The sequence below is a fragment of the Fusarium musae genome, chromosome 3, assembly GCF_019915245.1.
Source record: "Fusarium musae strain F31 chromosome 3, whole genome shotgun sequence".
Lineage (NCBI taxonomy): Eukaryota > Fungi > Ascomycota > Sordariomycetes > Hypocreales > Nectriaceae > Fusarium > Fusarium musae.
Window position 1 is genome coordinate 10,449 of NC_058389.1, and position 12,532 is coordinate 22,980.

Below are 12,532 nucleotides of genomic sequence, written 5' to 3' on the forward strand. Positions count from 1 at the left end.
AGCAATCGTCCTGCCCAAAGCGGATAGCTGTTTGTTCAGCGTGGCTCGAGTCAGCAGGGTTAAGATATCTCCGACGCCTGGCTACAGTAGCTCTCAAACGTTTTCGTATTATGGGCGTATTATTGATATGAAACATCAACCTCAATTTATCAAAGTCAAGTGAATTTACTCACCTGCCCATTTCACAACTTAAACCAAGTTTTTACATAAAACTATCTCTTTCAAAATGAGTCAAACTAGTCTTGTCGAATCGAGTTCTTCCGGAGAAGCTCCTCGCAATGCATTGTCGCTCCGACTAGAGGCGCCTCTCTTCTCCCATGCATCCATTTCTCCCACCAAACAGTCTTTCATTATTCAGGGCCGCTATGTATAAGAAACGGAAACCAGCCCTGCCACGCCAGCTTATCACATCTCCAGCCGCAATACTCAAGCCGGCAATCCATGGCAGTTGCACATCTGCCGACTTCTGCCCAGCGAAGTTATTCGCCTTGGTGAGGCTACAGGAAACGATATTTTTATGAGATATGAGGACGATTTGACCCTTTACTCTGGCGAAAAGCTGAACATCCCTTTCAATTTCGCCTCTGGTCTCGGTCCCACGCCAATCATTGTTATCCGGGGCCAAAAGAGAGGTACCATCCAGGGAAGCATCGTGATGGAGAAATCTGGCCGGGTGTGCAAGTTCTACAATATGATTTCCATCAAGCACGCCTTGAACAAGGCGGACGAGGATAGGATGCAGGCTCTTATGCAGAGACGTGGATATCGCGACTCAGATGATTGGAAGAAGAAGCTTTTGTTGACAGTGCAGGAAAACTCGGTCAAGGTGACGGAGTGGGTTGATGAGTACAGGAAGGTTGTTGCGGTTGAGGAGGGTGATAAGCTAGAGTTTTCGGGAGAGGTACAAACGGAGAAGAAGGATCTTGTTGTTGCGTGCTGGGCTAGCGAGGGATTTGTACTTGAAAAGGCTGCATCGAAACATATTCAACGGCTGACCTTGGAGCGGCAAAGGCGCTCAATCTATTCCCATGTGGTGGCTGCAAGGTCTTGGCAATAGGTCCAACAGTAACCAAAAGGTCCAGGTCTCAACTTGGATCATGTGGGGTTGGTGCTGTTTGCGTCAACCAGGAGGGCTGCCACGAAAGGAAGAGAAGGACAAGATTGACACTTCTTCGAGCTATGCATTATTATCATAACCATGCTATTAAACTAAAAGCCCAGTCACTAGACGCTGTCCATATAGATCTTCCCTCTATACCGTCTGTAACCTTATATGCAAAAACCACTCCATCTATACGCCGATTCTATTTTTACAAACTCCAAGATTACCAAGCAAGGTCCTTGGCTATTTTACCACATGAGAGACCAGAGCAGGAAGAGTAGAGACTCTCATCTTGCTCAGTCTTGGTAGCAGACTTGTCAAGAATCTGCTGAGCGGGTCGAATCTCACGACCAGCGACACCCTCGAGCTTGCGGTGGTGCTCGACTAGTTGATACACTTGGTTCTGGAACTGAAGGGGGGTTTGGTCAACGAGGACGCCGGCGCGGAGATTCTTCTCGGCGGGGGCTTCTTGCTCGCTGGCTGTCTGCTGGAGAATCTCTTCGACCTTCTTGAAGTCGGATTCGGTGGCGTTCTTGTGGCGGTAAACTTCATATTGTAGTTGGGACTTTGTGGCTGATGTAGGGACACATCGCAAGAGGAAGAAGAAATGAGGACTGAGACGATTAGCCATTGCTCGTTGCAATGTAGTTAGTGGGGAACTTACGAGAGGGTCATGGAGGCGTTGGGGAAGAAAAAATCGTTGACAACAGATTTCTTCTCGGCGGTGTTCTCAAAGTTATCAATGTTGCTACCAGTGCAAGACTTGTCGGCCAAGGTCTTCCAGTTGAAGCTGCTTGTGTCTTGCTTGACGTGATCAAACTTGTAGTCGTCAAAATTGAAAGATCCGTGGTTCGCTGTCTGGCTGAGCTCCTCGCTCCATGGGTTCTCAGGCACAGCCTTAGCGTCCATGTTGATCCAGACGAAGCCCTTGGCATCGACGTGAGTGTGAAGAGGGAAGAGGCCGTTCTTGGAGCGATCAAAACCGGGGAGGTCCTGATACAGAGGAGCCTTGGCAAGCTGACCGTTCATACCGTAAGACCAACCGTGATACTTGCAGGACAAGACGTTGTTCTGGCCATTATCCTTGACAACGACGGGAAAAGCACGGTGACGACAGATGTTGTGAAAGCCCCTGATGGTACCCTCTGCATTTCGGATGAGGAAGAAGTCGAAACCAGCTTCAGCGTATCGAACCCATGCGCCGGTCTGGTCGAAGCGCATCTTGTGAGTGAGCAGGATCCATTTCTTTGAGAAGATGGCTCTTCGCTCAAGTTCGTAGATGTCGTCTGACTTGTACCATGTTGAAGGGAGGGGTTGAGTGAGGGGTGCAGCAGCGGGGATGGCTCTTGAGATAAGGTTTTCCTTTTGCGGTTTAGATAGTGTCTTGACGACGAGGGCGATGGCAGCCGCTACGGCGAAGAAGATGAGTGTGCCGAGAGTCAACATGTTGCTGGCTGATAGGTCAGAGTAACTTGGAGTTGATGGATGTTTACCGATCAACTGCTGGGGAGGGGAGCATGTCAATCTATATATTTACTACGTGTGTCATTGGTCTAGACCCAGCCGACCATTCTGTTCCCATGGTCGACGCCACTTTCGCCCAAACAACGATAGAATGATAGCAAGATAAACGGGCATCCCGCTAGGCAACCGGTCATGTGATCGGTGATAAGGACTATTTCTCTAGTGCCAGCGACAAATGCCATTGACGGGATTGGGCGCAGATCAAGTGGGCCAAGGAGTTTGCTTCCGCGCTTGAACGGTTCTACGCCGTCAACCCCGGGTCACATTCCCCTCTTGTATCGATGCAATGTCGCAGCGACGCATCAGCTGGTTGAAGCCATCCGCGATACTTGTATTACAATTTCCTATCGCGTTCTAGGTTATCGCACCCCGCATCTGTCGTCCTCCGCATTTCGCTCAGAGATACCGGACTTTCGTGTCCGTGCCCGGACCGTATCGGGTGACGCAACCTTGTTCGGCATCGGTAAATCCCAGCCGGTTGCGGGGGTTTTGGGCTGCTATCTTTGGATTCACCCAACAATGCGTGTCCGTGGCACCGCATTCTGCTCGCTTCTAGATAACGAAACGTGGTGTTTTGGGGTTCTGGACCTTTTCTAGAAGATTAATGTTACATAAATATGCATCGCTTCCCGGAGTATCACCCGCCGCTATGCCATTAAACGGTAGCTTGCCGACGATTGACAGCTCAGAAGACACACCAGCTGACCTCCATGACGGCCCAATGCTTGACAACGCCGTTGCAGCTTTCCAAGTGCGGCTTCGTCTACACGGAAGTAAGTTTTTGGTGTTGAGGGGTAAAGCATGGATGATCTGCCGTCGGTCTGCTTCTATCAACAGCATGCATTGACTGCTGATATGGCGACTTTGTCGCGCGATAAGGTCCCGAGATCGGCCAGTCCAATCTCAGCAATAGTATAAATATCCAAGGTGCTCCGCGACAAGCTTTGAGCTACGGAACTCAGCTCTAATGTCTTGTCTTGCTCCATCATTGCGTGGGGCCTGATGAGACCATTGGCGAAGGCCTCATCTGCTGTTAATTATGTGCATGGCCATGAGAGATTGTTTGTAACTGTAAACCAGTCAAGACCAATTGATCTGCATCTTTCTTCTTATCACAGGGCGCGGATTGTCTACAGCTTTCATGTAAAGTATAATTGATGCTTGCAGGCGCTGGGAATGGCAATGCCATGCTAGCCAATTGATTGATTGACACTTTAAGGCTTCTGACGTCTCAACGAGACATCAAGCCAACGCACTGAGACCATACTAGCCAATAAAAAGTGTATGTTTTTGCAAGCTGTACATAAAAGCTCAGGCCAATATGCTCATATGTTACTTATGGTTCTTGTTGTTGTCATGACCTCATAATCATGACATCAAACGTTGTAGGAGGCTGAGTGTTACTCATCCCGATCATGTCACGATTGCATCAAGGTCTTTGCTATATGGAGCTACAGCCACGATTGGACAATAACCTAGCTGGAATTTGTTCTTCTTCACTTCAAGTTTAGGTCTGGCAGCCAGTCCCCACTCTCGGACCGTGTGTAAATGAACCTCGAGTAAATATGGATGCTCACCAACTGCTCATCGCCCTGCTCAAAGAATAGACATCCCCATCATTATATCTATCTGCTGGAGTGCAATCCCGACAGACAATATCCCAGAATTTCCAACTGTAGTAAGCATCCCATGAATGTTCTATGGAATACGTTGCATGCAGCATGGTTACGAACCAGAGCCTCTTAGTACTAACTCGGCATATACTCAATCTTGGAGATTACAGCTTAAAGCTATTATGTCAATTAGAGAGCTTGTCATCCTCTAGTCATGACCTTCTTTTCTTTCTTTTAATCGGACACTTTCTCAAACTGAACTTCACAAGATATAAGTCAGGCGCCCTAGGTGCACCCAACGAGATTGTCGCTTGGCTATAGCCAATGCACTGGAAATTCTCAACTAAGCCAAACCATCCAGATGATGATGATGATTATATAATCATCTTCAAGGCGCAGGTAACCCGACGTCACGAGACTTGAGGTAGTCCATCAGTTTCTCTCACCCCATCTGCTATTCTGCGAGGATGAGATGACTATCATTCTATTTATGTCTAACTACTAATCAGTGGGGTAAATGTTACTGGTACATCATGGCTACGTAGATAGCATTGAGCGGCAATGGGAAAAGACAAGCAAATGCAAGACTGATTGGAGATAATAATATGTATTGGTCTTCCGATTTAAGGGAAGTACTCTGTCTAAAAGACTCCGAAGCCGCTTAATAATGTATGTAACGAAGAAGTATTAACCCAGTAAATTGGTCCATGAAACCAGGCCGACAACCATTGATCTGGTCTTATTAAATGCCACTGGAAGCAAAGCTGTTGACAAGGCTGCCAATTTACTTGGCGCAGACCTTGGCGTACAGGTTGACGGGGCTGGAGCAGCCGTATACCTTCTTCATGCTGGGGGTGCTGTAGCACTTGGCATCGTTGGCCTTGCAGTCGAACTTCTCGCAACCTTCACCAGGGCTCAAGATGTTGTGCTTGTCAGCGAAGGGGTTGCCGAACTCAGTGCTGAACTCGTCTGAAGAGGGATGTTAGTGAGTGTCATCTGGGCAAGGCAGAAGAGGAGACTTACAGTAAACGTTGTTGGGCTGAGACTCGGAAGAGTAGCCGAAGAAGAGAGGCTTGGTGAGAGTTCGGGTGGTAGCGATCTTGATGGTAGAACCAGAGGCACGGAGATCCTCGGAGAATCGCTGGCCGGGCTTGACGGTAGTCAAGGGACCGGGAGCGCCGCCGCCGTAGGGGAAGGACTGGACGTAGATGGTGTTGGTGCAGTCGTTGATGACATTGGCCTTGTTGGCAGCAGCAGCAGAGCCGAAGACGGCGGCGAGGGCGGTGAAAGCAGCGAACTTCATGGTGACGGTTTAAGGTTTGGTATGAGAAGGTTTGAGATGTGAGGAGTTGTGATGATGTAGAAGATTGAGAGTGAATGATGAGATGAGATGAGATGATTGAAGTGAATTGGAGCTGGGTAAATATATGCCTTTATATTATGTGAGAATTGGGATCTGACCTCTGGGCTTCTCGAATAGGATACGAAGTTCTGTGCACTAGCTGCGCCCTAATATCACCTATACGAAGTATGATCCATCGTCTTGCCCGGAGAAACTCTGGCCTCGTGATATTTCTGCGGGGTTGTCAAGATCAGCAAATGCAAATGCAAGGAAAATGCAGCCCAGCAGTGCAGGCAGTGGACTTGCATGCCGAAACATCCGACTGCTCTGTGCGTCATGTTATTATCGCATGGGTTCTTAGCATTAAGAATTATGCTTAGCTCGTATTCACGGGGCGGGTGGGTTATTATTAGATGAGCCAGGGGAATGATCATGGCCCTACCCGTGAATCGTCCGCCCCGCTAGTGCTGAATTGGGATTATGCTTCTTTGTTGAGAGGGGATCGGACATTTCGACGTAATGGTCACAGCATGATTCACAAGGATGGATATGTCATTTGTTCCTGACTGTGATTTGGTCGATCGGTGAATTAAGCCCAGCCTCAGCCGTGTAGTGCTTGCACAGGGAGGACAGTGACGACATTGTGCATCTCTTATGGACAGGTCTGACGAACAGGCAGTCTCATCGCATTGTCAGTCAGAGCGAGACTGACCGCCTAAACGTGCCAGCACCATAGAATCACAGACTGTCTGTTGATGCACTTCCTCCAATGCTATCATGAACTCATTTCCAGAAGAAACCAGACGAGACACAGACCAGAAAGCTCAACAGAAATGCCGTGCCGAGCCAAGCCATTACGGGACTACGGATACCAAATCTTGGAAAAAGTAGCAGGCAGCTCGAGCGGGTCTGGACGTCATTCGTGGACGCCGAGGCGGGGGAGGCTGGGCTCTGAGACACCGTCAGGTCCGGCAGACACTCACAAAAACAAAACTTGCCGTAATTTAAAGCCGAGGGTGGAACCATCAGTGCTCAGCGTCTCACGCACGAGGTGCCACTATAGGGTATTTTCCACCCAAGTTCAACGTGACCATGACGCTTTTTTAGACTGGAACGTGGTTTTGAGCCCCATGGTTCGTGTTGTATCTGTAGTTCGTATTGCAATTGACTCTCACCGTTAGGGTAACCTGCTCGTTCTAGAATTGGGAGAAAAGAAGATGATTGACCGACTTGCGAGCTTAACAGTTGATCCCGTGTGTAGTCTCATGCATGCATCGTTACATCACACCACTAACTTTTAGTCGTATTTTAGCCAGTGAGCACCTTTATGGGTGATTCCTGCGTGGCTGAGGATCTTTAAGTGCATGCATGATCAGCTTACTGCGTCAATAGCCTCATCCGCATTTGCCACGGATTTGCTCTGGGAAAATGCCTTGGGATTGTCTGTAATTCTGTATTTACATTCCGAGTCTTGTCAATTGATTGACAACATCGATGACTCGCGTGTTGACTAAAACTAAATTGTGCCGATCATTTAAAATTACTGGCCTGAATACCACCAATCAACTGATTCAGTTAGTGAGACGCGACATTATCAAGATGAGCGCGTGTTAAGCTTAAAGTCAATGCAACGATCTTTACGGAGTAAACAAAGCCGAGCTGCATTAGGGATCTGGCTACTATCTAAGAACCATCAGCGAGTCATAGTGTAGAGGCCAGCGATATAGCCGAAAGTCATCACAAGTCCCATAATTGCCCTCAGATCCAGAATACCCGGCTCTAAGACACCTAGCTTTCCTGTCGCGTAAAAGCCCTCGATATGTCAACGCTTTTTCTACAGAATCTTCGCGCGTTCATCGGTGGCGAGACTACTTATGACCCCATGATCGCTGGGGTATATCTCTGCCGTGATGAAAGAGTCTTGTTCAGCGGTGCCCTTCTTGGCATTCGACTGTCGCTCGCAGTACCACAAGCTTGATTGTATGGTTTGAGACCGTTCGAGTCTCGGCCAAAGCCGTCCGAAGCGCTCCAATGGGATTACTCAGCTCTTCCAACAATTGGTCTTCATTTGCGCCAGATATGTCTATCAATGTCGGAACTTCAAACCTTAGGCAAGGTTGGATTACGTCGATCTGAACGCGACCATGAGCTGGCCCAACAATCACTCGCTGCAATGACGTAATTTAACAATGATGCGGGAATGGGTGGAAAGAGTATCCCCAATTCTCGCCAACATGTCTCCTCCAGGGCCACTGTAGTCTTCAGGCTAATCGAACTACTGTTGTCAGAATCTTCCAATCAAAGGGTTGTATTGCAACGAACCTATTCCTCACGAGCAAAGAATCAAGCACTTCTCCCCAGCTTGAAAAAGTCTCTGTTTGAGGATCTTGGCTTCTGGCTGACACAATCAGACCTACGGTTGCAGGTCCTATGACCGCAACATTGGTGAAGCGATCAGAGAGGCAAGTCTTTCAAGACTGAAACGACGGAAATTGAGAGACATACCAATGCTGGTCAAGGTGCCGGCTTCATGATATCTGCGAATTTTGTCTTGTATGCCTCCATCTTTCGCGACTGACCGTGCCGGCTGTAGCAGAGTGACCAACATCGACCAAGATGATGCTATGGGAGTAGGCATGGATTGCGGTGCATGCATTAAGCCCTACACATCATGACAATTTGGAGTAAAACCATATATAACTGGCAAAAGTCTGCTTCTTTTCTCTCCGCATCTTCCTTTGCGTATCTTGACTTTTGGCCACATACATAATTTTAATGCATTGATGACATCAGTAACTCTGCGCTGATACTGTCGCCAGATATTGAGTAGTCGACTGTAGTCGCTACTTTTTTTCATCATCAACCTTTAAATAGAAACATCATCACTAATAAACCCCAGTATCTGGTGCAATGGTCTCAGCCTTTGAAAGTGGGGATACCTCCCCGGAAGTAAAACAGCAACGACAAGCACGCCGGCTCAATTTATAATAAGAATAACGCTACTCCGTAGACAGAGCATGATTACTAAACACAAATAGAAACATCAGTAATCAACAAACTTTATCTACTCAGCACTGTGTTATCACAGAGTTGTATTTCGCATCATTTGAGTTAATGCTAGGGTCGGAACTGTCGGAACACTTAAAACATATCTTTCTGCCGAGGTTCAACTACTGTCGCCGAAGCGACTTATGTAAATACCGCATCACGCTATAAGTCAAGCCTTTTTCTCATGTTATATGTTCTTTCACGTATCAGTGAGCCAGAGCAAGGCCAGCGCCAGATCTTCTTCTAATAGCATAATTCTTTCCGGTAGCTCAACACTCCAACGTTGCAGTCATGTCGAACTCACATCTGCCTAATTCTCACGCGGACGTTACTCCGAAATGGAGGCCTTATAAGTTCCCTAGAATCCCGTTGTCTGATGCGATCAAAACGAGCCCAGTTGCAGACTCCGATGGAAAGAGATATAGTGGTAGTGTCCCACCGGATTGGTGCGGAAATGGTGCGTCATTCACCATCCATTAATCACAAATATCATATTAATCAAAGACTTGTAGGTGGCCGGCGACTGGCAGCTCACGGTGGGTATTGTGCTACAGTTCTGATGATGACAGCGCAGCAATACTATCGTGACCAACACGGGAGCCTAGGGAACATGGAGCCTCTCAACATGTCGGTGGAGTATCTTGAGCCGTTATCTCAGGGTCGATTCGAGATCGCTCTCGAAACGCTGAGCATCGGCAAACGTAGTTCAACCATCGAAGCCAGGCTTAAATCGTTGGGAGCCCATGAAGACAAGGCCTGCACGATTGCCATAGTAAGGCTCGGTATGTTGAAAGACGAGGGTCACGTCACCAACATACAACCTTCAGTCTGGCCATTACCAGACCGAACAAAGGATTGTACCCGATGGTCAGATGCAAGCTACTATTACATGAATCCTCCCGCGTCAACGGTAAGGATGTGGACGCCCGGCGGCGAGAACGCGCTGCTGTGGAATGAAAACTTCGGAGGCCAGAATACCAGATATCAGTGGGTGAAACTGGACAATGAGAACAAATTTGGATTGGAGCACTTGCCAGTATTGGCGGACTAGGTAACCACTGCATGTTTAATGTGTCGTGACCGAAGCTGACATATTTTACACTGCAGGTTCCCCCAATATTCCTCAACTATACCGAGAATGGGATGGAAGCCGCCAGCAGTTGGGGTATACCCACCACCGCTCTCAACATTATGTTCCGGTCTGAGGTAACTCCGCAGGATTGGCTTCTGACCCGAACCACAATGAAGAGATTACACGGTGGGCGGTTTGATATGAACATTGAGGTCCTCGATGAAGACGGAAAACTACTTGCTTCTTGCGTCCAGATTTGTTCTGTTATACCTCTTGTAAAGCCTAGTTCTCAAACTGCAGGAAAGCTTTAGACATTATATTGCAAAAAGATGCCAAGCGGTGATAAATACAATTCCAGAAAACATCCAAAATTTTTTAAAAAGGCACGGCAAAGATGAGCCAATCCCTTGGCCTTGGCTTAAGTGAAAGTTTGATCCAATTGGTTCTTGCAGAAATTGCGGGGGAAAGCCACTCAGTAGCCCGATCAGATTATTATTTGACTCTTCACACATTTGATACCTCGCCTTTGTTATTATATGGATAGAGGAACTCGACGCAACATATTGAAGACGGGATATCCCCGGCAACGAGCCGTCGCAGCGTGCTTGACATGTCGTGAACGAAAGCGCAAATGGTGCAGCCCCCCAACCCCGGCCTTGGTCGCAGGCTTGTTACGATAGCGACATGGCTGATCCTTTTACTTACATTTCTCTGAAGCGATAATTTGCGACCAGTTTGTTCCTCCTGTGAGCGAATTGGGGGCTCGATGCGAGTATACCAAGCTGGATGCTTCATCGTTTGATCCCGCGTCACTGCAAATTCTCGAACAATTATCTGTGATTGAGGGCTTAGTCAGAGGTATTCAACCTTCGACGTCTTTCGATGCACCTACTACAGCAGCTGTCCCGAGTCACCAAGAGCAACAAAACTCATCTGCCAATGTCCATCTCCCCAGGATGGCCCTTGGCCGTACACTGAACGCATCGTGCCAAGTCTCAACTTGGAAGCGAGTCGAGGAGCTAGCACTGATACACTGCTGCAATGGCCTATATTCGACAAACTTCTTTCCTCTCTGCCGCGTTCGAAATTCTTGGATCCAAACGGTCAAGAGATCCTTACGTATCTTGACGATGCTTTACGTCAGACTGATTATGCCTGAGTAACGCTCCGCAGTGGCCAAGATTTGGGATCCTAATGCAACGAGCGCTTGAATCACTTCTGTGAGACTTGCGCGGTTGATGAGGCGCCAGTTTGTGGCTTTTGGGTCGATACGGCTTCTGGCTCGTTGGACGTCGCGACCCTCCGGGCCCAGTTCGTGCTCCAAGTAGCTTTCAATCTGGAGTCCCAGAGTGCCCACTTCTGACTTCGAGGCGAGCATCGAAGCCGGGTCGCCGGCTCGCAGGCTCAAAAATGTCTTAAATCATGCTTTGACCATGGAAGGCGTCAAAGATGCCGGTGCGCGTGAGCATGACGGCGTGTGCAAGGCCAGTCAGCACATATTGGTCTATGCTCACGAGCTCATCGTCCAACTCAACCTTGTTCACGTGTGTGATCAAGAGCGGCGATGCTCGAGTTTGGAGTCGCGCATCAGTGAGCGCTGCATGTGCTCTAGTGTCCGTCTCGGTGGCGTAAGTGTTAGATATTTCCGCCATTACTCAAGCAATAGATGTTGTTGTTCTTGGACGGGTAATGCAGGATTAGGTAGACCTCGACACTCATGATACCATGATATTCTTCTTTTATAGTCAAAATAAGATAAGGGCTAACAGAGATGCAGTAGGATATGGAATCCCTTTCTTTTCCACCGTGCCGACACTCCCCGCAGCAAGAACCCACTATCGAGAACTTGTGTTTGCCGCTGTTCCGCGCCCCTGGCCACGCTCTGATAGTAGCCTTAAGTCATAGTGACCAGCTCGGGATAATATCATTGAGGATCTGCATATCTGATCTAGCAATGTACGCAACAAGCTCTTCGGAAACCTTAGATTGTGCCATATATAGTAGTTGTTCCGCTGGTGATAGTTGATCCTCCAGTGAATACTGTACGCGTAGAAAGGACTGTCTGCGAAGTCGTGTAAACATCCTTAGTGACCGTTGTAGGCTGCGTGCTAGTGACAACAACGGTGTTGTAACGGGTGTTTGGCACGGTCCTGGTGCTAGTGGTAGTAATTGTGTTGAAGTTGGTAGCTGTAACAAACTGTGTCTTGTACACATAAACGAGATGATCGAAATCGGTAACAATGTAGGTCTCCACTTTTGTAGTGATAGCACCCAGATGCTTTGTCTGGGCTACGATCTGGGAACTAGTGATGGTAGTCGTGGTGGATAAAGTGATAGTGCCAGTCTTCTTGTTTGTGACGACGGTACTTAGCCGGTTGGTGATTGTCGACACCACCTCTTGGGTCTTAGTAGTCGTGACTGTCTTAGAAGCTTTGGCTGTGACCTTTGTAGTCACGGCTGCGGCGGGCTTCGTAATCAGGCATGAGCAAGCACTGCTAACGGCACTCGGTGACTTGTTAGGCAGATAACTTGGCACTGATGCAGCAGCCTGAACTGCTCTCTTGCGATGTTTGACAGGCTTGGGTGAAATCAGTAATGTTCCTATGCCTTTGAGAGATGTACGTGGTGCACCTACAGGAGTGGCGGAATCACACGCTAGATTATAGAACGTTGTATCAGAAGATTTGTCAACTACAACATAATCCTCCCTAGATAGATGGTTAGCAAGGAATCAATTTAGATACGGGTGTACTCACAAACGAGAGGGATAACACAAGCATCTTTCACTGCTGAGCCCAAAGAAACGCCAGCCGTTGCATATCTCCTTGCAC

The 12,532-nt window shown here is 48.1% G+C and overlaps 4 protein-coding genes across 4 annotated transcripts; 1 reads left to right on the forward strand and 3 right to left on the reverse strand.

The window, feature by feature from the left end:
* Window positions 1–517: 517 nt before the first annotated feature.
* Window positions 518–1,057, forward strand: J7337_003453 (uncharacterized protein; the record flags this gene model as incomplete). Its single annotated transcript, XM_044821169.1, has 1 exon — window positions 518–1,057. One exon carries the CDS (start codon window positions 518–520, stop codon window positions 1,055–1,057), a length of 540 nt encoding a protein of 179 aa, XP_044682502.1.
* A 268-nt stretch (window positions 1,058–1,325) lies between these two features.
* On the reverse strand, window positions 1,326–2,548 carry J7337_003454 (uncharacterized protein; the record flags this gene model as incomplete). The annotated part of the gene is made up of 2 exons (XM_044821170.1): window positions 1,326–1,716; window positions 1,767–2,548. 2 exons carry the CDS (start codon window positions 2,546–2,548, stop codon window positions 1,326–1,328), a joined length of 1,173 nt encoding a protein of 390 aa, XP_044682503.1.
* A 2,475-nt stretch (window positions 2,549–5,023) lies between these two features.
* J7337_003455 (uncharacterized protein) lies at window positions 5,024–5,542 on the reverse strand (the record flags this gene model as incomplete). Its single annotated transcript, XM_044821171.1, has 2 exons — window positions 5,024–5,208; window positions 5,263–5,542. 2 exons carry the CDS (start codon window positions 5,540–5,542, stop codon window positions 5,024–5,026), a joined length of 465 nt encoding a protein of 154 aa, XP_044682504.1.
* Window positions 5,543–11,682: 6,140 nt separating this feature from the next.
* Window positions 11,683–12,481, reverse strand: J7337_003456 (uncharacterized protein; the record flags this gene model as incomplete). The annotated part of the gene is made up of 3 exons (XM_044821172.1): window positions 11,683–12,279; window positions 12,337–12,405; window positions 12,458–12,481. The coding sequence occupies 3 exons, from the start codon at window positions 12,479–12,481 to the stop codon at window positions 11,683–11,685; spliced, it is 690 nt and encodes a 229-aa protein (XP_044682505.1).
* Between the last annotated feature and the right edge of the window lie 51 nt (window positions 12,482–12,532).